Consider the following 26671-nt stretch of genomic DNA (forward strand, 5'->3'; position numbering starts at 1 on the left):
CTGAGTGAATGTTGAGTTTTATTGTCTAATTTACTTTGTGCACATTTCTTTTTTCGTATTGTCCTACACTCCCCTTCCTTTTTGATTGTAAGCCGCCCTGAGTCCCCTCAGGGAAAAGGGCGGCCTATAAATAAATAAATCTACAATCTACATGATGTAAAAACCCTAGTCTCTTGTGAAGGAAAGAGAAAAAGAGGATGTCTAGCAGATAGATTCAATTATAGCAGCAATTGGTGCAAAACAATACTCGCATAACATGAAGATGGCAATATATTTAGTATTATCAACAGCTCCCTAAACTCACTTCATGCCTTAGCTCTGATGATGTTATCTAGAGTGATAATGGAATATCTGCAATAAGAAAACCAAGTTTAGGAAACGCAAAGAACCCAACATTTTTACTCTGACACACACATACATTCTCCATTATTGTGAAATGTGAAATGTTGAGATTTTGTTTAGGTGCTTACATAATAGCCTATTTACCAGAAGCCAAATTGGTGAATTTGCTTCATGCCAGTCCTTCTTATTCCTAAGGATGTTTTTATCTTGACTTGTTTTCTGTGAGTATATTTCAGACAAAGTATTGAGCCAAATGATTAAGTATTTAAATGAGTATCCAAGAATACCTAGGGGCTTACATGAGGCTGAGAGGCATACTTGGGATTAGTAATTATGCTGGTGATTAGAATTATGTTTTGCAGCATGCATGCTTTTTATTTAGGAAGTGTTAATTAAAAGTTTAATTAATTAAATGAAAAGTTAATTAAATTTGCAACATTTGGAACATAGACCCTGGCAGTCAATGTGTCAACCCTGAGCCTAACCATGCTGCAGAAACTTAAGATATACATTTCTATGGAGATTTGTCTCAACAAAATGTCTGCATACCATACAAAAAATGTTAAACAGCCTGCTTTTTCTTCATACATTGGCCCCTGCTTATGTGAACATGTGTATCTATTGTACTTTCTGTTGTGACTCAGCAGATGCCTGCTGTGAGTCTTTTCGGGATACAAGATTCATTATGCAGCTGGGGCTTGTTAGAGGCAGGTTTGGAGATAAAAGGACGGATGGTGCTATGCCCTAGTTGCAGGAGTCAACGTTCCTTCGTGCGTTCCTTGATCCTTGATCGTGGTTTCTTTGCTGTACACTTGGAAAAGTGATTTGACTTCTGTAACCCTGATTTGTAGAGACTTTGGAAGAAGGGCTTTGCTTTCGTTTGATTCACCTTGTATTGAAGTAAGAAAGATTTGTGTTTCAGTCCATTATCTTTTGGCAGAGACTTTAATTAGTTTATTTTTGAGCTCGAAGCCAGTTTGAACTGAGAACTAATAAAGAAAGTTCCTTTTAAGTTTATTTGTCTTGCCGTTTGTTAAGAGACGTGAAGGGGGGACAGAACAGATTGACTCCTGCCTGACAAGCCTTCATTTCAGTAATTATGGAACAGATGATGGCTGAAAATAGATTAATGGCACAGCAAATCGCAATGTTGTCGGATCAAATTCAACAGTTGCAGAGAGCTGTCAAACCCCCCCAGCCAAGGAGGAAGTGCCCAGTAGCCATGCCAGATAAATATGATGGGAGTCTGGCTATGTTTGCTGCGTTTCTGGGACAATGCCAGCTGTTCCTGAGCCTGAGAGCGGAGGACTTTGCCACTGACTGGATGAAGGTGGGATTCATTATCAGTTTGCTCTCAGGCACAGCTGCCCGGTGGGCCACACCCTTGCTCAGTCAGTCTAGCCCCTTGTTGGATGACTTCCAAGCTTTCTGTCAACATTTTCGGATGATGTTTGAGGATCTCATCAAGGGGGAAACAGCAACTAGGCGACTGAAGGCATTAAGGCAGGGTCATGGATCTTTGCAGGACTACGTAAGCGAATTCCGTCTGCTGAGTCAGGACTCGGCATGGAATGAATCAGCGTTTATGGACACCTTCCAGGATGGCCTATCCATGAGTTGCAGGATGAACTGGCAAGGGTGGACAGGCCACCGACGTTCGACACGTTGGTCCACCTGTGCCTCCGTATAGACGCCCGGCTGCAGAGGCGAAGGCCTCGCCGTGTATTCCAGGAGACCACCAGCATGCCGGTTCAGCAAGGGACTGCAATGGACTGGGAGGAGCCCATGGAGTTGGGTGCTGTCTGACCTTGAGTGTCACGGACAGAGATGGACAGATGGCATGCGGGGAGCCTGTGCTTTTATTGTGGGGATCCTGGACACGTTGCTGCGAGTTGTCCCAAGAAGAACAGAAGGGTTGCGCGGACTGTAGCCGTCCCTCAGCAATGCACGATCAAGTTGGACAACCTGCACGTTGGTGCAGCCATGTTACCCCGTTCGCACAAGATAGCGTGCGTTTGGGGTGTGTGGAGTCCCAGGGTGGATGCCCTGCCAAGTAAAGTAAAGAACTCTGACCCTGCGAACTCGCTTCCACCTCGGACTGTTCTACCCGTTGCATCCTGCGCTGCCGTTGGTCATCCCGTGAACATGCAGACTCTGATACGGGATGCGCAGCGGGGTGACGATTGGGTGGAGCAACAAAAGGCGGAAGTGAGGCTGGCGTCCCCATGGACTTTGGAAGGGGATCTTTTGAAATGTCGGGGCTGGCTCTATGTTCCCGCAGGGCACATCCGTCGACGGGTGCTCGCGCAGATTCATTGCGCATCTGCATCAAAACATTGGGGGTTTGTTCGGACGTTGCGCCTGGCGTCCCGTCAATTTTGGTGGCCCCATCTGAAAAATGACGTACAGAGGTGCGTGAAGTCATGTGCCCAGTGTCATTGGTCAGGTCTACAAGGAGAACTCCGCCGAAATTCCAGCCGTTGTCAACTCCGGTCCCCGCAGCACTGGACTTTGTCTTTAGGGTCCCAGAGGGGTACCAGGGTCTTGGACTGTGCTCCGGGGAGGCCGTCACTAACCCTTCTGGGCTGCACCCCGATCATGGAAACCGGGGGAAGGGCTCTGCAGGAGGGGATTGCATGGTGGTTCGGCAGGAGTCGGTAGAGCTGCCGTCAACCTCCGACGGAAAGGGGGTTGGTGGGTCGGCCTTGCAGAGGGTGGAGGACCCTGGACAGAGTGTTAAGGCTCAGCCGAAGCTGGTAGAGCTGCCATCAACCTCCGATGGTAGGGGGGCTGGTGGGTCGGCCTTGCGGAGGGTGGATGACCCTGGATCGGGTGTCGATGCCGTGAAGGGCGGAAGGAAACATGGTGGCCACCGGATACCTAAAGAGTTCCAATTCAAGGGGGCTATGCCTCCAGAGGTTTGGGATTCATGAAAAAGGCACCAAGGGAAATGGGTGCAGGTCATCTTGTGGACACGACATTCCCACCGCATCCAGACCATCGGACCCCGGGAAAAGGGCCCTGCGGTGGGGGATAGTGTTGTGACTCAGCAGATGTCTGCTGTGAGTCTTTTCGGGATACAAGATTCATTATGCAGCTGGGGCTTATTAGAGGCAGGTTTGGAGATAAAAGGATGGATGCTGCCACTCCCTAGTCGCAGGAGTCAATGTTCCTTCGTGCGTTCCTTGATCCTTGATCGTGGTTTCTTTGCTGTTCACTTGGAAAAGTGATTTGACTTCTGTAACCCTGATTTGTAGAGACTTTGGAAGAAGGGCTTTGCTTTCGTTTGATTCACCTTGTATTGAAGTAATAAAGATTTGTGTTTCAGTCCATTATCTTTTGGCAGAGACTTTAATTAGTTTATTTTTGGGCTCGAAGCCAGTTTGAACTGAGAACTGATAAAGAAAGTTCCTTTTAAGTTTATTTGTCTTGCCGTTTGTTAAGAGACGTGAAGGGGGGGACAGAACAGCTTTCCATGAGACCCAGGAATAGAATGTATAAAATAGAGGAATCATTTCTTGCTATTTAGATTTGATGCTCAGATTGCTATTTTGGCTTAAGTAGGAAGGGATTGGGAGTTGACCAAAGAACAATATACTCCAGTGCATGGTACTTTGTACATACTGGTTTCTTTAAAAACATAAGACTATATTGCGTGAAATAGTATTTGGTTACAGTGACTTATAAACTACACATAATTTTCTCTCTGTTACATATCCTTTCTTTTCCTGGGAAATCAAAAATTCCACATTTTTGGCTAGGTTGCTAAAAGGAAAAAAAATCACAAAGCAGTTTTGGTGGTAGATTTGAAGTGAAATAAATTCTTAATTTAGAAAGTAGCCTTTCATTTCTAAAAACACACTTTTATTATATATAAAAAAGCTTTTGATTAACATATGTGTTATATATTCTTTGTAATTTGGATGTGCATGTCATTCATTCCACTTCCAAATTCTTTTACTGGTGTCATTTTTGAAAGTTTCATAGAGAGGTTTAAGCTTATTTTTTTCTACTCTGAAATATAACATTTCCAGAGCTGTGCAAGATGATTTTGAAGGCATGGACAGAGGAAAGAATTGCTGTACTTTACATATAATACAAAATCTAGCTTTTACTTTTTTTTAAGGAAAAAATTGTACTTTAAACTGATGCAGGAATAGAATGTATAAAATAGAGGAATCATTTCTTGCTATCTAGATTTGATGCTCAGATTGCTATTTTGGCTATTTTGGAAGGGATTGGGAGTTGACCAAAGAACGTAGTGTTCATGAACTAATTTTTACTTTGGTTTTTTTTTTTCCTCTGCAGAATGTCAGGAGTTTCAGCTTGCCTGCTTGGATCAGCACAGTCAAAAAATGTCAGAGAGGAGATCAAAGCGTAAGCTTTATTCCAGCCCTGTATTTATATAGTACTGAAAAAACACTTTTCTCAATAAATATTATTACTTCATTGAAATGAATCATATTGAACTCAGTGGGACTTATTGTAGAGAATTCTATCACAACCAAGTCTTAACCAATACTTCAACTGTATGTAACATGAATGTTAGCTTACTTTTGTCATAAAGTAATTCTGTTTTCCTTGCTTTACATAGGGGACAGTATAGAGTTGTCTATTTAACTCCGGAATTCTGTTCAGGGAACCTCTTGTGGCTTCAGCAAATTGACAAAGCAGTTGGTAAGTGCTGATAGTTGATGTGCAAAACCTTGAACGTTTTCTTTAAGAGCCACTGGAATTCTGTGTCAAATTCAAATGTGTGGTTGGAAGTCCTTTCTGCCACCATTTTCAGTAAAGCAAAGTGATGGATCTCTCTGGTGGGACTGGAGAAGTCAAGGTAGATCACATCATTTTCTTAAGGTGTAATGCTGCCTTAAATAAAATCACTCCTTTGATTAAGGACATTAAGGACATCCTAGAACATTGATAGCATGAAAACATTTAGAAAAAGTTGTAATCTTTGGCATTGCTGTGAGGTTAAACAACTTGAAAGCCCATTTAATTATGTTTTATGTTTATATATTTATTTTAAGTAATATCTTTAATTATGTCTTTATATATTTATACCTGAACAAGGACTTATGAGGATGCACAATTCTGCTAGTCAGTGGTAAACTAGTTTATGTGTATGCAAAAATATCTATAAAACCTTCTTATACTATCTATTTTTTGCACTTTGGTGCATTGAATTCTGCAGAATGTATAAATTATGCAAATCGGCACAATTTATTTCAATGTGCACATTCTATAAAATTTGTGGAAAATGATGGAATTGATTCTCCTTTCTCTTAACCTAATTTTTTTCTTTTTAGGTTGTGGCTTCTGAGATTTCGCAGCATATTTTCAGTTTTACTTAACTGTGCACACCATTACAAATTATTGGCTTTCTGCATGTGACGAAAACAAAACAAAAAATGTTTGCAGAGACCAGCTACCTACCATATTTTTTGGAGCATAAGACACTCCGAAGTATAAGACCTAGCTTTTGGGGAGGAAAACAAGGGAAAAAAATCTGCCTCTGCCTCCGAGCAATTTGCTTCCTTGCAACAAAGAGAAAACAGTACAGACTATATACACTGTTTGTAGTGTTACATTTCAGTCTATACTTGTACAGATGCTATTAAAATTGATGTGCTTTCTGGAAGTATAGTTATTCCCTGCTATTTAAAAGAAGATACAATAGCACTGGACCTCTTCAGATCAAGCATTTATTTTAGAAAGCTTCTTTGTTTTGTTAAGCTGTCTAGAACAATAATAAAGCAGTTTTTTAAAAAATAAGTCTAATAATTTGAACATTCTATAGGCATTTATAAGTTATTGACTTACCGCCTTGCAGCAAACAGCCTGATTGGCACAAGAAAATAAAATCTGCCTCTGCCTCCCAGCAATTTGCCTTGTGTAGCAAACAGCAAGTTTCACTTTCAATTTCAGCATGGGCCTCCCAATCATCAGCTTTTCCAGGCTGCAGGGATTGCCATAGCCTATTGCAGCCTTGCAAGCCCCATTTTCCCCATTTGCTGCAAGGAAGTAAATTGCAGCGAGGCAGAGATCAAAGGCTTGGGGCTGGTGGGTGGGGCTACATTCAGTGTATAAGACACACCCAAATGTTCATCCTCTTTTGGAAAAAAGGTGCGTCTTATACTCCGAAAAATACAGTAAATAGCAATAGCGCTTAGACTTATATACTGCTTCATAGGGCTTTACAGCCTTCTCTAAGCGGTTTACAGAGTCAGCATATTTTCCCCAATAACTTGGGCCTTGTTTTCCAACTTTGGAAACATGGAAGGCTGAGTCAACCTTGAGCTAGTGAGAATCAAACTGCTGGCAGTTAGCAGAGTTAGCTTGCAACATTGCATTCTAACCACTGCGCGGCCATGGGCACCATGCTGTCTTCAGAATATCTTCTAATTACATGGAAGAATTTTGATGCTGAATACCACTGGCATGGTTGTTTTTTTTTACTATTATCAGACAGAAGCACAATAAAACTATAAAACAAAACTATAAACTTCTTATTTCTGCTTTCTCACAAACTTTACTCAAGTTTTTCCAGATTACGGGTAGAACACGTTCCTTTATAGAACTAATTCAGAACTAATTGTGCATTGTGTACTTTTTAAAAATAGTTGTGATCAAGGACCTTTAAGATCATTATCTCTTTACTGGAGATAATGCTCTATTTATAGAAAAATAGATAAATTGCTTCAGCTCCTGTACGTTCTGCATACAGCTCTTTGCTCTAAATTCTGAAAATGAAAGCAAACTATACAGGACTATTTTTATTTCTCTTTAGGCATCACATTAATAGCGGTTGATGAAGCTCACTGTATTTCTGAATGGGGACATGACTTCAGAAATTCTTTCAGGTCTTTGGGATTGTTAAAGAAAAAACTTCCTAAGGTAAAAAAGCTTATTTATATTGTTTTTTTTCTGCATTTTAAATGTTTAAGTATGCATGTTTGTATATGTGTGTGTGTGCATGTGTGTGTTCAATGAGCATTGGAATTTCTTCGTTGGTTTTCACTTTCAGCAACAAATCCCATATGGTTTAAAACCCATATGGTTTAGAACCTATGGCATGTGTGCCAGAGGTGGCACGCAAAGCCCTCTCTGTGGGCATGTACACCGTTGCCAGCTGGTCTTCAAGCGTGTCAGAGCGCCGGAAATCCAAAGACCAGCTGGCGATGACACACATGTCCACAGAGAGGGCTCTGCGTGCCCCCTCTGGCACGCGTGGCACAGGTTCGCCATCACGGCTTTAAACTATATGGGATTCTGTGATTAAATCTGTAAACCCAAGAAAAGACTGTGACTACACATGGTGATTAAGGCTAAAAGAAATATCATTCTGTGCTTGGCTTCAGTTTGATTTGCAAGAATTAGTCTGCCATGTGAATATGCTCCATGTGTTTGTGGGAATTTAGTTGTTTGTGGTCAAGGTTTCCAGGATACATGCATGCATACTAAATACTGTACACAATTCAAAGGCTTCTGATAATTTTCCATTTCTTAACTTTGTATTGTCATTTAAAATTATTAGTAAATTCAGCTTTTTATTCTATCACAGAATTATTCTTTTTTTCTTTTTAGGTTCCTATTGTTGCATTGACTGCAACAGCAAGCTCTTCAATTAGGAAAGATATAATAGACTGTTTGAATTTAAGAACTCCTCACATTACTTGTACCAGTTTTGACCGACCTAATCTATACCTGGACGTTAGGCGAAAATCTGGAAATATAATCCAGGATTTATTGCAGTTCCTCATTCCAAAAGACAACAAGTAAGCAAGCTTTGAGATATATTGACAACTTGTTCTTAACTAGAAGATCATTTTCATGAAATAAATCTTTTAAACAGTTTTTAGAACCCTGTTTGGCTTATTTGAGGATTTGGGAGTCAATTATTAGCTTTCAGTATAATCTACCTCAGGAAATGTTCTTATGAGTACAAGCTTGAAGGTAGAATGTACGTAGTGTATATGCCAGACAGAAATGCAAATAAATCAATAAACTAAAGCTTAATTGTGGAGGTTGGAATGGAGCTTGGACATTAAAGAAACAGCAGAAGATGGATTGGTAAACAGGCTTGCTATAAAATCTGTTGTGTAAATACAGTGTTACTGATAATTGCAATCCTTTTCTTTCTGCTTTTAAAACATTGTTACAGAGGCCAGATTGGGTAGTAAAGCCGTATATTCACTTCCTAAATTATTGAGCAAGAAATTATTTGTATATTTTTGGGGAAGACTGTTTAATGCAGTGTAAAGACATCTAGCCTCAATATAATATTTGTTGAGCATTTTAGGTTTTTTCTGCAAGGCATTATACAGTATCTGTTCTTGTTAGGATGGAGTTTAAATTGGGAGAGAAAATACTGTTGAAGTAGAAGGGGTTCATATTAAATAATTTAAATCTGTCAATTTAAATGTCAAAGAGAGATATATCAGCGAAACATTATATCATGCCTCTATCTACAAAGTTTTACATAAACTACCCCTTAATAAGGGAAAACGTTTGTTTTTTATATTTATTTTTTCCATTGTGGTTTTTTATTTTAATAACACAGCTTGCAGATCCTTTACATTTTAGGTTACCAGGATAATGTCATTAATTGTGTCTTTGATTGATGTTCCTTCCTCAGATTTTATAACCATGTTACTCTTCCAACCTAGCTTCCTTTAATGTATTTTCTGCATATAGGTGGGAAAGTGTGCAGCCTTGTTGTACTACTATTTCAATCTGGAGTCAGTCTGTTTCACTATGTTCTGTGTGTACTGTGGCTTCCTGACTTGTTTATTTATGTTTTATGATTTTAATGCTTTTAATCAGAGTCACTTCAAAACGAGATGGGCAGCAACTAAATTTAATAAAGAAAATGAAGAAAAACAAATATAAGTTAGGACAATGAGATACTCTGGGATTCCTATTTTTTTCAGCACTTTCCACAGCTTGACATGAGTGACACAATTGAAGGCAAAAAAGAAGAAAAAGCAGTGAGCAAAATAACTAAATAGCTAAATAAATAGAGGAAATGATAAGGAAAAAAACCTATTTTCCACCACAAACTTGACATTGCAAATTCTTGACATTGCAAAAAAAGAGTGTCACACTTTCAGAAGCCTTCATTTTGTATTCTTAACAATTCTTTCAATTTTAGTCATATACACATTTTGCACTTCCTTTGTCCTGTTTTCAGTTTTATTCCTTTGTCATAAGCATTCCTTGACTCATGCATAAAATTTATATTTGAAACAGAGTTTTGGCAGATCTTCACCAAGTAGCATTCTTGTTCATTCTTGGGTTTCCACGTGACCTAAAATATTTTTGTACTTTGATATTATTTTCATCCATGCATTGACATGTACATTAATCTTTGCTCTGGATTACATTCCTTAGTATTTTGAATAATTCCCCCCATATCATATCATAGTTAGTAGAATTTAACTTGCAGTTGTTACCAATCCTATATTGCTATTTTCAAAGAGCAAATAAGATGAACAAAGAGCAAACTAATTCATATTTTCTGATCTTTAGCATTGCTTTCCTGCATATATTTATCAGTTCTGCTTCATAAGATCAGACTACCTTCATCAGGTTTATTACATCGTTCACCTTAATTTTATAACATATCTATTGAAAGTTTTCATTAGTTCTCCTTATATTCATTACATTATATTTGTTCTCTTTACATTTATTTCTCTTTGATTGCAAGTTGTAATCTTTCATGTAGCCTGATCATTCACAGATGGAGCCATATGTTTTGATTTCAAATGCCCATTAAGTCTTTGTCAATTGAAGCTTCCACATAATGTTTTCTTCGTAAAATAAAGAGTCATTTAGTTCTACAAATGCCTTGCAAATATATAAATCATATTATTAGTCTTTTTCCCATGTGATATGGGGCGAGAGGAATGGCCTTGAGAGACAGATGAAAGCTGCTGCCAAGGCAACAGTTAGATAAAAGAAACCTGAGTCTTGGGCAGGAATGCAATGTATGCAGATGTCTCAGACAAGGCCTTTTCTAGTTCACACAGAAATAAAAGGGGGGACGGAAGGCACATTCAAACTTGCAAGATTCTGTTGCTATAACTTTACAATAAAATTAGTGTTAGGTTACATGAATTTGGTTTCCTAATTGGACCTATTGAAGGCCTGATATGTGAACCTGTGTTTGACGAAAAGGCAATTTTAATGTAATGTAAATTGACATTGAGATTTATCATACACTAATCAGTTTATTAGCTATTCTAATAATTACTGGAAAAACCTCACATACAAATGATTTCTACTTATTTTTCTAATCTTAGGTCTACATATGAATTTGAGGGCCCCACCATTGTTTACTGTCCATCAAGGAAGACTACTGAACAAGTAGCTGCAGAGCTAAGAAAATTAAATCTAGTTTGTGGTATATACCATGCTGGCTTGGGAATCAAGGCAAGAAAAGATGTCCACCATAAATTCATGAGAGATGAAATTCAGGTATGGAACAACTTAACTTGTTATCTAATTTAGGCAAATGAAATATACAGAAGAAGCTTTCCATATATAAAACAACATAAACATGGGGACCTTGGTGTTCTCTGAGCTTAAACCAAGCTCAGAGACCACCAAGGAGCCCACAGTTCAACTCTGAGCTACAAATAATCAGTTCTATTGGTACCATATAAATGTCTTGTTTTCCTTTTCAAAATCAGGACCCACTAGTTAATAAATTGATTATGTCTTATTGAAGTTGATATATTAATTCTCTATGTTTTTATTCATAGGATCTGGCTATATGTTTTTTCTAGCATTTTAAATGGATTATTTCAAAAGTTTTGATGAAATATGAATAGTATAGTTACATTTCTTCCTTTCTTTTGAAGCAATATAGGTTTGTATATTAGAGATATGCTATATAAATGTTTATGTTCAAACCTTGTTTTATGTAGCCTTATTTAATTTACGTGGCTGTTTTTAAAGGTTATGAGATTTATGCATATATTAATATTCTGAGTATAGTTCCTGTTTTAAAAAAAAGGAGGTTAGGTTTAGGTTAGGTTTATTACATTTATAGGCCGCCCTTTTCCCTGAGGGGACTCAGGGCGGCTTACATAGGATCAGGGGAGGGAAATACAAACAGTGACGTAGACAAACATAGAGTAAAATAATGTGCAGCATTCATTCATCATTCGGGAGGGGTGATTATCTTTGTCCCCAGGCCTGACGGGCTAGCCAGGTCTTAAGGGCTATGCGGAAGGCCTGGAGGACAGGGAAGACAAACTAGTCCGTCTAAATAATAGGAAGTTTTAACATTTAATAGAGAACTTCTGATGGGTACCTTGAATATGTTCAATTGATGATCTATCTATTAGAATTTCATTAATATTTTAACCCATGATTTGGAATATAATCTTATTGCATGTTTTTAATCAAATCAGTATATATGTTTGTGTATGTTTGAGTGTATGTATGCTTGTGTACACACACACACACACACACACACACACACATATGTATAGTGCTACTTTTTGTGAAGCCTTCTGAATTTCAGTATTTCTGCATAAACATGATCAAGTCCTAAAACTACTGTGTTTCCCCAAAAATAAGACCTAACCAGAAAATAAGCCCTAGCATTATTTTTCAGGCTGTTTGTAATATAAGCCCTACCCCCAAAATAAGCCCCAGTTAAGATTATCAGCCGGACAGATGCATTTACTATATTTTCCCCAAAATAAGACTTAATTGGAAAATAAGCAAAAATTAATATGACTCGGTCTTATTTTCAGGGAAATATGGTAATGATAGATAGAGAACACATTAAACAAATGAGTCTAAAACATTATACTTGTTCATTTATTTTTTGAGAAAAATGACCCAAAATTATATTTAATATTTGTGTGTGGGAAGCTTGAAACAGTTAAATCTATGCTACAATTGATCACTACAACTGAGTCTTTAACAGCTTACTTAAATGATTCCCCCCTCCCCAAATTCTCTTCTTGTTATTGCATGATATGTTTTGATTCTTGCAGATCTAAATTAGGTTCTCTCCCCAAATCAGGAAGGCAGATTCTGGTTGACTATTTAAAGCAAGATTTACTTCCCAAGAGCTTTTTTGACAGTGGGATTGTCAAACCCTGGGAAATCAGAAGGTCCAGACCGGGGTCCTCAAGCTTTTAAAATAGGGGTCCAATTCACAGTCCCTCAGACTGTTTGGGGGCCAGACCGGCTGGGTGGGCGTGGCTAAGTCATGTGGCTAGGGGGCCGTGGCCAATTTAACAGTCCATCAAACTGCACACAAATTTAACTTTAATTTGTTTTGCTCCTGGATGTGTTTTATTTGCTTTTGGTGCATGTTGCTCTTTTGTTTGACTTTTCTTTTTACTAGATCATTTTTTCAGTTGTTTAGGAGTCTACTGGTCCATTTCAGGAAACTCAGTTTTACAGCAATTCATTGCTTAGCCCCAAGGAGCTTACAATCAACAAGTCTCTCTGTCTCTCTCTCTTTCTCTCTCTCTCTCTTTCTCTATTTATCTTCTTCAGGTGGGGAGGTGAAAAATAAACCCAGTTTTTTTGCCTCCTGGGGTGTCTGTGCACCCCATTCTTCACCTCCCCCACCTCCAGAAGCATTTTGCAGGCAAGAAATGGGCAAAGTTTGGGTCAAAAACAGACTGTTTTACCTGTTTTTTGACCTCCTGGGGCCGAAGGTGGGTGGGGCAATGTGGGCGAGGCAGCCTTGTGGTCCTGTGCGTGCCAAATGAATGACTTCAACAGGCTGCATGTGGCCTTTGGCCATAGTTTGAGGACCCATGGTCCAGACAGTTCAAATGGGTATAAAGATTTATTGCAAGCTTAAACTCTCTAAAAGTATCTAAACTACTAATGGTCCAAGCAAATTGGCAGTAGATAAGACTCACTGGAATACAAAGTGGGCTGGACATAGATGTTTTGTGGTCTTGAAGTGACTTGTTTGACCTCTCTCTCAGGCTCAGCTTTGTCACAGTGGTGGGTTGCAGGAGGTAGGGCCCGGTATGGGTGTACCGGAGCCTGACTGGAGCACTGGGTACCATTCCAGTACGGTGCTCCGGAGGGCCCACCCGCCCGCCCAAGCTCCTTACCTGTCCTTTAAAGCCTTCGGCGCTTCCGCACATGGCATGTACAGCACCTATACGATGCTGCCGAGCAGCTGGAGCGCCGTGGAGGCTTGCGGAGGCGTCGCTGGAAGGTGTATGCGTGTGCCGTGCGCGTTCATGTGGAGAACACTGGGCCCTGTTGCAACCGTGGCCCGGCGTTCCAGAACCCACCACTGCTTTGTCATCTCCTCTACAGTTCACTTCACTGTATGTGTTTTCCTAGAAGATGATATTTGGGGACACTTTAATTGGGATTCTTGTCCTCAGCAGTGACATTTTAACATATGTATTGGATTTAGTAAATAATATAAATGACTTGGAATTCAAATATTGTGTTTCTAAGCTGAGTCTGCCAAAACATTAACAAGTCATAGTATAAAAATACTTCATGCAGATCAAATATTAATACTGAAAAGTGCATTAATATTGAGATGAATGTAACTTTGATATTGGAGATTTTGGTTCTTCTCTGCAGTGTATAGTCGCTACTATAGCCTTTGGAATGGGCATAAATAAAGCAGACATTCGGACAGTTATACATTATGGAGCCCCAAAGGAAATGGAATCATACTACCAGGAAATTGGAAGGGCTGGCCGTGATGGGCTTCCAGCCTCTTGCTATGTATTGTGGACTCCAGCTGACATGAGCTTTAATAGGTAACTGCAATTCTGACTTGCTTTGTATGTATAAATGTTAAAACAACCATGTTGAATATTTTAAACATTTGCAGGTAGCCATTGTTTAGTCACTGCTTTGTTTAGTGACTGTTCACAATTATGAATGTGATGAAAAAGTAATGTGACCAATACTCACATTTACATCATTGGCAGATTTGTAAAGCAAATAAAAGCTGAAAACGGAAGTAAGACCGTACACATAGTTGCTGTTTTACTTACTGACCACTTCACTTAACAACTGAGTAGCCAGTCCCAATTCTGGTCCCTGAGAGAGGACTACCTGTACATAAAAGTTGGTTGGCCAAGTTTAATATTTCATTGATGTTTGAATTTTACAATGGGATTACAAATTCAAAGTATGAGTTACTGTGGCACTATTGTATAATTCATTTCCCGTGCATTAGACCTGCACTGTGAGGAAAACAAGTGAGAATTATTTACTATTTTAAAAATTTGATACATACATACCATGATTGTCAGGGGTGCTTTTTTCTTATATTGATCTTTAATACATCAAAGTTCAGGTCCATATAACTTTTAGGATATTACAATCTGTCATGTTGCGAGTCATTCAGGATCTTAACAACATAACATTGTATGTCAAGCAGACATACAATGTCTCATTAAGTTTGATAGCTTCTTCATCAACAAGCCTTATTTTCACATTCCTCCAGTTGTACTACTATCTATTCCTACAGCCCTATCCTTTTTAAAAGCATTCTCATATATTTTGCGTCTTCCTTTTCATATTTTTTCCTTGATACTAAATCTTAGTAACCATTTGAATTCTACTTGACATATCATACTCCTTCCCATAAAAATCACCAACATGTTTCCAAGTGTGTTCCCATTTCATTTGCATTCCAGATCATTTCATAAATTTAATTCTTAATTCCATCCACCTTGTGAAAACTCCTTTTCACCCACATCCAAATGTTTTTATTTCAGTGGAAATAACTTTGCATTTTCTTTTCTCTTTTAATCTTCATTTTGTGACTACTTTTTGTTCAAGTGCATCTTTATTTCTTTATACCTTACATAGTATTTTTATTTCAGCTTTTTTGTAACTTTATATATATTTTTTTCATTTAGAGATTTACTTTTTCTACTAAGCATTGTAGAATGAGGTATTTATGAGGTATGAAACTAAGCAGTTTTATACCTCATTAGCATAGCTCCTTTCATTCCTGTAGCATTCATAATGTAAATTGATTTTTGTGACTCAAGCAGCTTCCGTTTGTCTTTCTGTTCATTCTAATCTACCTTGTACTTTCTTACAAGTTTTTTCTGCAGTTCTTTTTTTCATTCTTTCCTTTTCTTCTATGTCCTTTTCCCACCCCCAAAATCTATTCTTGACACTATGAAATAATGGCCTGTCCTTTGTTCAGAGTTGGTTATCTTTCTAACCTCTACTAATTAACTTAATCATAAACAATAACAATTAAAATAAGTCTTTGAAATTTATATTTATTTTTTTCTCATGAATGGGGAAGAATATGCCATGAATGGACTTCTGTTTAACACATATATTTTAAATAACTACCATTATTTTAAGAAGATACTTATGAAACAGGATCTCTGAATGACCCACTCATTACATATATTTAACAAGTTTTATTCATCCACTTATGACACTTAACAGAATAATATTTAAGATAACACCTTTATTTATTATATGGGCTTATTCTTAACCTGGTTCAAGGATTAGGGAAATACATACTCTCTATACTCCCTTTATTCAGCCACTGTACTCCTCAAAATCTGAAAACCATCATACAATGCTATGCCCTACCCCCTGTGATGGTGAACCTATGGCATGTGTGCCACAGGTGGCATGCGGAGCCATCTCTGTGGGCATGCAAGCCATTGCCCTATGTCACCTCCAGCACGTATGCGTGCCAGCCAGCTGATTTTCGGCCTCTCCGGAGGGATGGGGGAGTTTTTGCCCTCCCCGGGCTCTAGGAAAGCTTCTGGAGCTGGGGGAAGGCAAAAAATGGAACTTCCTGGCTTACCGGAAGTTCGGAAACGGACTGTTTCCAGCTTCTAGAGGGCCTCTGGGGGACAGTCCATTTCCAAACAGTCTGTTTCCGAACTTCCGTTCCATCCAAAAGTTCTGTTTTTCCTCCTTCCGCTCCAGAGGCTTTCTTTGAGTTTCTGGGAGGGTGAAAACGGCCTCCCCCAGGCTCCAGAGGTTCTCCCTGAAGCCTTCGCCTCCGGAGCCTGGGGAGAGCGAAAACTCCCCCCTAGCTGGAGGAGGGATCGTGTGTGCATGCGCAGGGGGAGGGTGTCATACACGCATGCATAGGGCGCATTACATTGTGGATGTGGGGCACACGTGAGCACGGTATCGCATGCGCGCACACAATTTTGGCATGCGAGGACAGAAAGGTTCGACATCACTGCCCTACCCTTTTCTTAGTTTCACAAATATACAACATAATCTGCTTTTCTTTCCTTCCTTCATTTCATTTCTTAATTCATTCTCTTTATTATTTATCCCTCTCATTTTCCAAGTCACAGTCTTCCATATGCTATGGCCACCACGATATTGATATATTCTTGCTATGTATATACTGGTAGCAAATTGATGATTGATGTTATATAACATCATACATTCCTATATATTTCCTATTATATATTTACAAGGGAGACAGCAGAAAAAAAATCAGATGAATTATCAGTATTTAAGTTTTTTTTCTATTCTTTTCCTTTTTAAGACACCTAATCAGTGAGATACATAATGATAACTTTCGCCTGTACAAACTGAAGATGATGGCCAAGATTGAGAAATATCTAAGCTTAAACAGCTGTAGGCGGAGGTAAGTGTTTATGTTGTATATTTTAGCAAGTGACAATAGTAGCTTTTAGTAAAGCTAAGTCATAGAGGGTTCTGCTGGATTTTTGCACTTGTGCCATCAGTTCCATACTTTGAACAAAATATGTCTGTCTCAGGATGATTCAAGGACAAATAATTAGCTCCTATGTGAATTAATTAATGATGATGATTTCAGCTCATTGTTTTCTTCAATGAATTTAACATGTACCTTCTTGTTCTTTTATTTAATTCCCAACGTTCTCTTGGGCAGAATCATCTTGTCTCATTTTGAAGACAAACAACTCCGAAAGGCATCGACAGGCATCATGGGAACAGAAAAATGTTGCGATAATTGCAGATCGAGGTAAATGTTGCACCCCAAAGATTTAAGGTTTGGAACCACCTTCCCTCAGCAGATAAATGGATAATGGCTCTCTGCTAATGAAGTATTCTTAAACCATCATTACTTTTAAAATGAAGAATATATCAGTGTATGGTATGCCATTCAGTCATTCACTGCCAAAAGCTAATTCACAGAATATAATTTTATTTTAGTATCACTATTATTATTTTACATTTATAATTTAAAGAATTAAGGTGCCAAAGATAGATTTTCTATATTTTATTCTCACAATAAATCTGTGATATCAGTTACCATAGCTCAGAACTAGAATTATCTAGGGACATGAAAGTTTTTGAACCCATATTATTGTTATCTGATCTGACATTGGGCCACCTACCCTATTTCTTTCAAGCTAAAGTCCTTGGATTTTCTAATTTGAATAAAATATAGCTGAGGTGCAGTGGACCATACAGAAGACATAATAAAAGTTTGTGAGGCTGCATCAAGATTGCAGTTAAAACAGCCAGGCCTGGCAACCATCAATCCAGGCATTGATAGCATTACAATAGAATATTGCCAAATGTTCAGTTTGAAGTTATCTCTGAAAAGTGCCTAGATGCTTTAATTGGTATAGAATGACGTAGGTGGACATTCAACCAGTGCAAAATCCTGGAGTCCATATCCTGTCCGGATTGAAAGAGCATTACTGATTTTCAGTTGTTTCACTATTTACAGCCCTGAATGCTTTAGGCTTTATTGTTTGAGAGACAAACAGAGATCGGTTTGGAAACCATTGGGCAACATTCTGCATCAATGCAATTATGGGCAGAAGGATTTTTTTTTATTAGATTACATGAATGTATGAGTAGGAGTGAGATGAGAATAAAGAAAAAGTTATTGGACTATTTGGAGACTAGTAATAAATGTGAAATACTGTATGTTTGCTTATAAAAATGTCTGCTTTTTACAAACAGTGATCTAAGAGTGATGATATTTAAATGTTTGTGTATATGGTGTCTGTGTGTTTGTGTTTGATGGCAAATTGAATGAAGTTTAATATTTGAACTTAAAAATAGAAAATAAAATAATAACATTCTTAAAGATGAAAGGAAAATGAGAGAATATTGAAAATTGTAGAGCTTTATATGGGAAAGATAATGATACATAAAGAAATGCAATTGAAACAAACATACTAATGTCCAAGAAACATGATGAATGAGAGTCATAGTATTGTGAGAATATTGAAAAAGATAAGTTTGAAGGTATTTTACTAATGCTGTTGCATCAAGAAGCATAAATAGGATGAAGACTAATTTGCCCATTGGTCTTGATAACTGCAGTGATTAGAAAAGAAGCATTTTCTAGGTTGCTTTTCCGATTATGCAAGGTTGTAATGCTAATGATTTCACTTTGTATACCTGTATAAGAAAGAGACAAATAACACATACACACAAACACCCATTTTTTTAATACCAGTTATAAACAATATATACATTTTGGTGCAGTTCTAGGAACATTCGTTGTGCTCCAGTAATTGACCTTCAAGACAGTTTTGAAGATTTTGGTCAGCAAGCATATAAACTGATGTCTGCAATATGTGCTTTAAAGGAGAGATTTGGCATGGGGGTTCCAATACTGTTTCTCAGAGGATCTGTAAGTATGATAAATTGATGCAAATTTGGTAATGCTGTTTGCATGGTATGGGGGCAAATGGTGGGTCTGGGAGTGCAAGCATTCTAGGGTTTTTTGCTTCTTATTAATTCAGTATTATTCATTACATATGAAAGAACAAGCTCTGTGCTACTTACTGGGATAGCAGAAAGTATGTGACTTAAAGATTATACATAAGATTGTGTCCCATTCCTTTATTTGCTAAATATTCACAAACTTTCTTTCACAACTTTGTGCATTCTGTAGAGCGTTCATATTTGATTAAATGTTGTTTTAATTTTAATAAATACAATTTGTTTTATTTTTCACCTTTTTATCTGCCCTACCATAGGACAGATTAAGTTAAATAATGCCATCTCTTGGCATTCCATAATCGAACATTTGGGCTCCCCTCCTCCCCCGGGCACTGGTCATGGTTTCTAATAAAACCCTGTGCAAAAATTTCTTGCCAGTTTTCTTTTCTAAAAATACTGTGTATGACTGAGAGCCCTTTCTATTATGCAGTACTAAAAATGTATAAAAATAACTTTGAATAGTCAGAAAGTGCTATGGCAATACTTCCTTCTGTTAGTTATTTAAGGTAGGTCATTCAGTATGCATGAAATTGGCTATTTTAAGAGCTATTCACGTTTCATTCAACTGAAATTGAAAAATGCCTTAGGAAAAGAATTAATTTTCAGTTGATCTGTATTAACTAGAATATGTCAGAAAGTTTCTTCTGCTGTTATGGTTTAAGAAATGGTTTTAATTATTATAACGGGAAACTATGCTCCTTTTGATTTTATGGTTTACTGAATATTTACTATAATTAACAGTATTTCAGATGTAAAGTCTAATATATTATTCTATGTAGCTTTTATTTCTATGTGTAACAAGTATTTAATGGTTTGATAATAATATTAAGATAGTTAGAAATGTCCTTTGTGAAGCATACTTCCAGATATAAATAGTTTACATCATATTCACCCATGGTTTGTGAAAAATTGTTTTATCATCAGCTTTTTTCAACCTAGTAGACTTTGGGTAAAAATAAGCACAGGTGTGTTCCTAAACAGATTTCAAGTGAGTCACCAGAGAGATCAGATTTCACCTGTTATTTGAAATTTGAATCCATCTTCAGTGGTGATCAAATTCTCCTGGGAACTTTCAAATTAAAAAGTTGCCTCAGCTGAAATCCTATACTATCCCCATTAAGACAAAGGAAGGTTTAAAACTTTCAAAAGATGGGTCCTGCAGTTGTGAGATTTTTTTTGTTTGTTTCATTTTGAGGCTGCCAATTTCCAACACTTTGTGTTTGTGGACATGTCAAATGATGCATCCCATTCTATTAAGACCCCAAATTGAGTAACAAACCAGAGCAAAAATAAAAATAATGAAACAAGGCCAAGAGAAACATATTAACAGAGAAAATAATAACTACATGAAAGTGATACCCATTTGGCATCTCTCCAGCAACTAAATGTTCTTTGTTCCAGCAGAAACCTCTAATGAAGATAGAGAGGAATATGGATATTTCATCTTCCCTATGCACAGCCTGATCAAAAATCTGCTCTTAGAGCATCTGGAGAGTTGGTTTAAAGGATTGTTGGGAGAAATGATCATCAAACATATCAAGCTCTCGCTACTGCTTTTAAACATTTCACCAGTAGGTTACCAATAGGATACAATGCATACAAAACATAAAAGAGCATTAACATACTTTGCCCAGTAACTAAGAGATACTGGTAATTTCTAATTAAACTGATACCATACTTTCTGAAAGTGAAATTTTACGTCATGATTTCAAATGCCTTGAATACATAAGTTAACATTGGCAGAAAGGGGGGAAGAGAGAAAGAATAATGTGGCATTTGTAGTAGCCTACAAATTTACCAAAGGGATTTTTATAGTAAAAATGCTGCAGTACAAAATGTGCTTCTGGTAATAAGATTTGGATAGATAACCATACTCTCCTGACCCAATACTTTAGCAAAGTCATTATCAGTCCAGGGAATAAAATGAAGAGAGGCACATGCTGTTGCGTAGACTACATTTTTGTCCCAGTTTAGCCCAAAGTTTGAGGTGCAGAACATTCTTTACCTGGGTACTGTTGAGTAGACAAAGCAAAAGCCATTCCCTGATCCAACTGAAGAGTTGAGGATTCCTGAAGATATAAACATAGAATTGTTGTGTCACAAAAAATGTTTCAATGCCCTTTGCTTTTAGGATCCAGTTTCTTAAAATCTGATCTGCCTTCTTATTCTAAGCACATTAATAGTTAAATGTAAACTTTTTCATTTCAGATGATCTTTTCAAAAAAAAAAGCTTAGATCAAAAACTTTCCTCCAGTGATGTATTTTGAACTGATTTTAATCTATTTTATTCCTAAATGTGGCCTATATTGGAAAAAAAGGTCTTCCTTTCCAGGAACAATCAATATAAATATATAAACCCTTATGCAACTCTTTTTTTTCAAAGGAATCTAATGCAGCTTGTTTACTTTTTATCACACTGGTTCTCTTGGAACAGGCAGTCATTTTCTGTATATTAGAAAGATGTATATTTCTTGATGGGATAATGGAAAGGCTACATTGTTAAGTGATGACTTTATATAGAATTGTACAGAAGCAAATAGAGAATTGTGTCTTTTAAATACTGTATTCTTGAGTGTATTACTAGCCTTTTTGGTTTTAAACCAGTTGTCTCAGCGTCTCCCAGACAAATTCCGGACTTATGCTCTGTTTGGAAGCGGGAAGGATTGGCCAGAGCACTCATGGAAGGCATTGGGCCGACGTCTCATGCTTGAGGGTTTTCTTAAAGAAGTTTCTGGTCAAAACAAGTTTGCACTCATGTGCATGCTTACTGAGAAGGTAGGTTTGTAGTCATCAGACAAAGTGCTCAGTTAAGTGACAATGGAGCATCAGTGTATTAAGTAATTTGTTTTGCTCTCAGGGTAAAGATTGGCTCAGTAAATCAAGAAAAGAGCAGAGCCTTTTACTTCCATCTGATGAGGAACTATACTTAAAGAAACCTACTCCAAGGTGACTATATCTTCTGATTCTGAAGTGCATGTATTTCAAGCCATTCTGTTAGTCTGTCCTGGAGCCTTTTTTTGTTTCTAGACTAGTCAAAATTTCTGGATTCTACAATTCTCAGAATCCTTTGCCAGCCAAAGTAATATATTTTGTGCTTTCAAATCTATGGATATTTAGAGTTGAATGTTTTTCCAAGGCTGCTAGTTAAGAATTAGTTTCTATTTGTCAATACTGAGACAAAACATTACACATTAAGGTAAGTAGTTGCTACCTTCTTTAACATGTTGAGCTTTATATTGTGTGAAAGTAGTACATTTAAACCCATAGCTCTCTTGCCTGTGTTTATGCAGAATTAGTCTGATTGTAACCATCTCTTTTTGTTTTGAGCTTTGCACCTTCCAAGTTGCTTGAGATACTATGCTTCACATTCAGAATTGTTTGAATCAGAATGCTTTGCAAAGAAAGTTTACTGTGGGACTGGTTTTTGCTTTCAGGGTGTCTAAACTCCTTTATCTTCCCCTTTACAGTAATAAACAAATCTCTGCAGAAGCGGGACATGTTTCCAGTGCTGGGTTACCTCTGTCAACACTCAGGGAACAGGTCTGTGTTATATCAAAGATACATCTTTTCTGGTAACCTAGAGATATTATCTCTTCGTCAGAGGCAGTAGCAGCATGAATAGCATTGATTATACATAACAGATCTATCTATAATTCCTCTCATTAATAGAGGAATTATTGTTAGACACGTTCCATATGGAAACAAATTTGCTGAATTTAGAAATGGTTGAAAGAGCTTTACTGGAACTATGTTCCTGATAGCTACACGCATTCCTCCAGTTGGAGGAAAAATCTAGCAGCATAAATTAATCAGTTAAAATCATTGTTCTTGTGGGTTTGAGATGAAATGTGTCTGGTATATAGACGATCAGAGGAATCTAGCAAGTTTGTTAATTGTGAGTGAAAATTGAAGCTATCTGGTAAAATGAACCATAGTTCTGTAAGATACTATTGAAAGAAGAAATATTATTTGTGACAAAAGAAAGTAAATGACAAATTACTTGTGACATTCATTAGAGAAAAACGTTTCTTTATAAAATCAGCAGTGAGCATTTATTACAGCTCTGCGTAGCTCACAGCAAACAACAATAAGAATGTAAAGGAAATAATTAAAAGCAACATGCAGAAAACAGTGACTAGCGAACAGTTCCCAGTCTTGGCCTACAACCTCACCTAATTACAATGCTTGGTGAAAGAACCAGCATTTTAAGACCTTCCAGGACGCAAAAAGAATTAAGGCCTCCTGGATCTCTGGAGAGGAGGAGAAAATTTCACAGAGCAGGCATCTGAAAACAAGATAAAATTGTACAAAATCCAGTTGATGTTTATTTCTGGTTCCTCAATAAAAGGGGTAGAAAAACCAGTAACATGTTGAAATAAGTATTTTAGAAATAAGAAATCAGACATTTAAACTGGTTAAGTTTTGAAATGATGCTGGCTTTCATTCTTACCCAAGAAGTCAAGAGGCTGTTCTGTATTTTGGCTTGGATGATGCCAACCATGGCTGCATTGGTATTTTTGCTCAACTGTAAAGTAATTAGCTTCATATCATAATTAGTTCAATATTATCTTTATATTTTCCACTTTTCAAAGTTAATGCTTCCTGTTATCAAAACCCAAGCAAACTGTGGTAATGTGATTTGTCCTAATCCTATTAAATTACTTGTAAAGTTATATATATTTTAAAACATGTTTATTTAAATGTATCTAAAAAAATTATAAGATGTATCTCCATTTTCTCTCTTTTTTAACTTTATGTTACTGAAGAACACTTCTCTTCGTGAAATGTTTTCTTATTCAAAAAGTAGTAAGATGTCCAGCCAAAGTATATGTTCAGATAAAAGGTATTTCTGAAAATACTATTAGTTTTTCTTTTTCTATAGTTTTTTGTATCTCTTCATATTAATATTTGTTGAATATGTTGGGTGGATAAAAGTTGGAATACTCTATAATAAGTTTGTATGGTATTTACTGATGCTACTGTCACCAATTTAAGTTTAGGAATGGCTTTTTCACTGAATATCTTTAAAATGTGGTCATTTTCCCAGAGAAACAAAACATGTAGATTCCTTGTGGAAAGATTAACAACAGTGTCTATTCCTCCAGTTGTGCCATAAGCATGTCTTTCATACTTGATCCAATAAGCATTTCACAACCTTTTGATTCCTTCATTAATTGGCCCCTTCTAGGGAAATGCAAGCGTTTATGTGCCCTTATTTGGCTTATTTGCTCTTATTTGTTTTTCTTTCAATAGTAGTGCCTCTGTGCAGTTATCACTGCCTTGCAGCTCTCTGAGTGATACAGTAACTGATATATCTGAAAGGGAGAAGGAATTGCAGGTTAGTATACCCAGTGTTTGATGATTAGATTCATATGAGAACCAGGTTTCTTTCATGATTATAGAAATCATAATAAATGGATTGATTTAGTTTAAAGTGAAAATTAAGTCATACTTCACTGGGAATCATGTTTCTTTTGTCAAAATGTGGAAAATATTATTACATAATGAATTCTGCTGCTTTGGAAGATCGTTGCAATATCATGGCACAGATATAAAGGGATAAGGCTGATAGTACAACACTGCTTTCATCATGCTAATCTGTTTGACTCCCTCATAATGGCATCTGAGTAAAACGTAATAGTTTGGAAGGGAAGAGAGTAATGTTAATGATTCTGAATGATGTACTCAACATCTAAGAAAGATAGTTTGGCGTAGTGGTTAAAGGCATCAGGCTAGAAACTGAGACTGTGACTTCTAGTCCCACTTGAAGCATGAAACCATTTGGTTGACCTTGGGCCAGTCACTCCATCTAAATTCTAGGAAGAAGGATAAACCACTTTTGAAAATATTGCCAGTAAACTCCAGGGACTTGCCTAGGCAGTTGCCGGGAGGCAAGTCTAATTCAGAGGCACAAAAGCGTACATTTAAAAATGCCATCCTAGATGAGGCATTCCATTCTGAATTAAAATGAAAGATAATGCTCCTGATAGATAGCCTACTTCTTGTTCTTGTTTATATTTGCATCCTTTGTTTTAAAGACATATTTTAAATGGAGTAGCAAGTTTGTTTATTGATATTTTAAAAGAGTGTTGCCTTTCAATGCAATAATTTGTAAACATCTTTTTGTTTCTTTTAGACTGTACTGTATGGCAAGTTATTGGCAGCCAGGCAGAAACTTGCCAGTGAAAGGGATATCCCTCCAGCTGTGCTTGCAACAAATAAAGTGCTGCTTCATATGACTCTGATAAGGTATGAATGTTCATTGAAGTGAGTGAATGAACATCATTTGATACATGTTGGAGAACAGCAGGAATCATTTTGCTGGGGAAAGGCAAGGGATTCTCATCTTTTAAAATGTTAAATGAATTTCTATGAATTCAACTTCCCATTCCACCCCATGAATAAATTAATAATTTCATTGGAGTTAGGATTGAGTAATAAATTAACCCATTTGCTTTCGTCGTAACTCAAACTTACAGTCATCAAAACTGAGGGAAGATTGATTTTTTTAGCTTTTTTCTTGTCACCCAACAACGTTCATTTGCTTAACATAATTGCTATCTTCCTTTTTCTTGACCTCCTCAGAGTGACTTGTCCCAGTTTGAGAATTCCTGAACTAAGTAATTATCCCTAAAAATTAGAAAATCTAGTTGCCCACAATATAACAGAAAGGGGGAAAATGTGTTTATATACCACAAGCATTGACAGCTTGTATTTTCATTTTCATCTTTAGCTCTACAGAATTTACTTTGTGTCTCTAACTGAGGAATTATTACAATGATTTCCAAACATTTTAGACTTTTCATGTTTATCTCATGCAGTTGCTCTTGACTAATGAGAATTTAGATCCACCTGTTTTGATAACATTTCAAATAATTAGAATGGGTTTTTTTTTTTTAAATCATCCTTCTAAATCTATTCAAATGATTCACACTGACATAAGTTGATGCCAATTATACACCACAACTGCATTTATTAAATTTATCAGCTCGGGATTTGTTCTGAAAAGTAAAACACATTAAAATTCCATAAAATAAATAATAAAATATCAAAATTATCCTTAATATGAATTTAAATTTCATTTTGCAATAATATAGGTAAAATAAAAGGTGGTCAAGCAGATCAGAAGCCAGTGATCACTTTTCTCCTTCTGGCAGTGAAACATTCCATAATGTTAATACACTATTCAGACTGAAACTGTGGTTAGGCATTGCTCAGCTGTGATCCGTTCACACAATATTCACATCTGCATATGCTTGAATTCTCCCTAAAATAATTACAGTGTTATGTATGTAACTTTGGAATTGATTGTAAACTTCGCTAGCTTATCTAAGTTTTAATTTCTGTTTTCAGATTCTTCAGCAAGTACTTTCATATTCTCCCTCCTGCATCTATAAGTCTTTTTTTTCCTTTTTACCTTCATATATCAAACTTAAAATAATAAAATCATAGAATATCTGTTCTATTTTTTCAGGCCTACAAGTGTGGAAATTATGAAAAGAATTGATGGCATTTCTGCAGCAAAATCTACTGTGTTGGCTCCTCTTCTAAACATAATCAAGGAATTCTCCCAGACAAATAAGTTACAGGTCAGATATCATTAAATTCAATTAAACAGTTAAATTGTTAAGTT

At 37.0% G+C, this 26671-nt stretch overlaps 1 protein-coding gene across 1 annotated transcript in view; it reads left to right on the forward strand.

Moving 5' to 3' along the window:
- Nucleotides 1-26671, forward strand: part of WRN (WRN RecQ like helicase) — a 69612-nt gene that overhangs the window by 29131 nt on the left and 13810 nt on the right. Inside the window, exons 15-30 of the mRNA XM_014054708.2 lie at nucleotides 4651-4719; nucleotides 4937-5019; nucleotides 7133-7239; nucleotides 7930-8120; nucleotides 10647-10821; nucleotides 13933-14114; nucleotides 16853-16954; nucleotides 17222-17314; nucleotides 18799-18946; nucleotides 21643-21813; nucleotides 21896-21984; nucleotides 22506-22578; nucleotides 23805-23881; nucleotides 24292-24376; nucleotides 25175-25287; nucleotides 26513-26627. Coding sequence (XP_013910183.2) covers nucleotides 4651-4719; nucleotides 4937-5019; nucleotides 7133-7239; nucleotides 7930-8120; nucleotides 10647-10821; nucleotides 13933-14114; nucleotides 16853-16954; nucleotides 17222-17314; nucleotides 18799-18946; nucleotides 21643-21813; nucleotides 21896-21984; nucleotides 22506-22578; nucleotides 23805-23881; nucleotides 24292-24376; nucleotides 25175-25287; nucleotides 26513-26627 — 1873 coding nt within the window. The remainder of the gene's footprint in view (nucleotides 1-4650; nucleotides 4720-4936; nucleotides 5020-7132; nucleotides 7240-7929; nucleotides 8121-10646; nucleotides 10822-13932; nucleotides 14115-16852; nucleotides 16955-17221; nucleotides 17315-18798; nucleotides 18947-21642; nucleotides 21814-21895; nucleotides 21985-22505; nucleotides 22579-23804; nucleotides 23882-24291; nucleotides 24377-25174; nucleotides 25288-26512; nucleotides 26628-26671) is intronic.

This window comes from Thamnophis sirtalis, unplaced genomic scaffold, assembly GCF_051295495.1.
Source record: "Thamnophis sirtalis isolate CommonGarterSnake01/CBP01778 unplaced genomic scaffold, rThaSir2_p1.2 scaffold_5, whole genome shotgun sequence".
Taxonomy (NCBI): domain Eukaryota; kingdom Metazoa; phylum Chordata; class Lepidosauria; order Squamata; family Natricidae; genus Thamnophis; species Thamnophis sirtalis.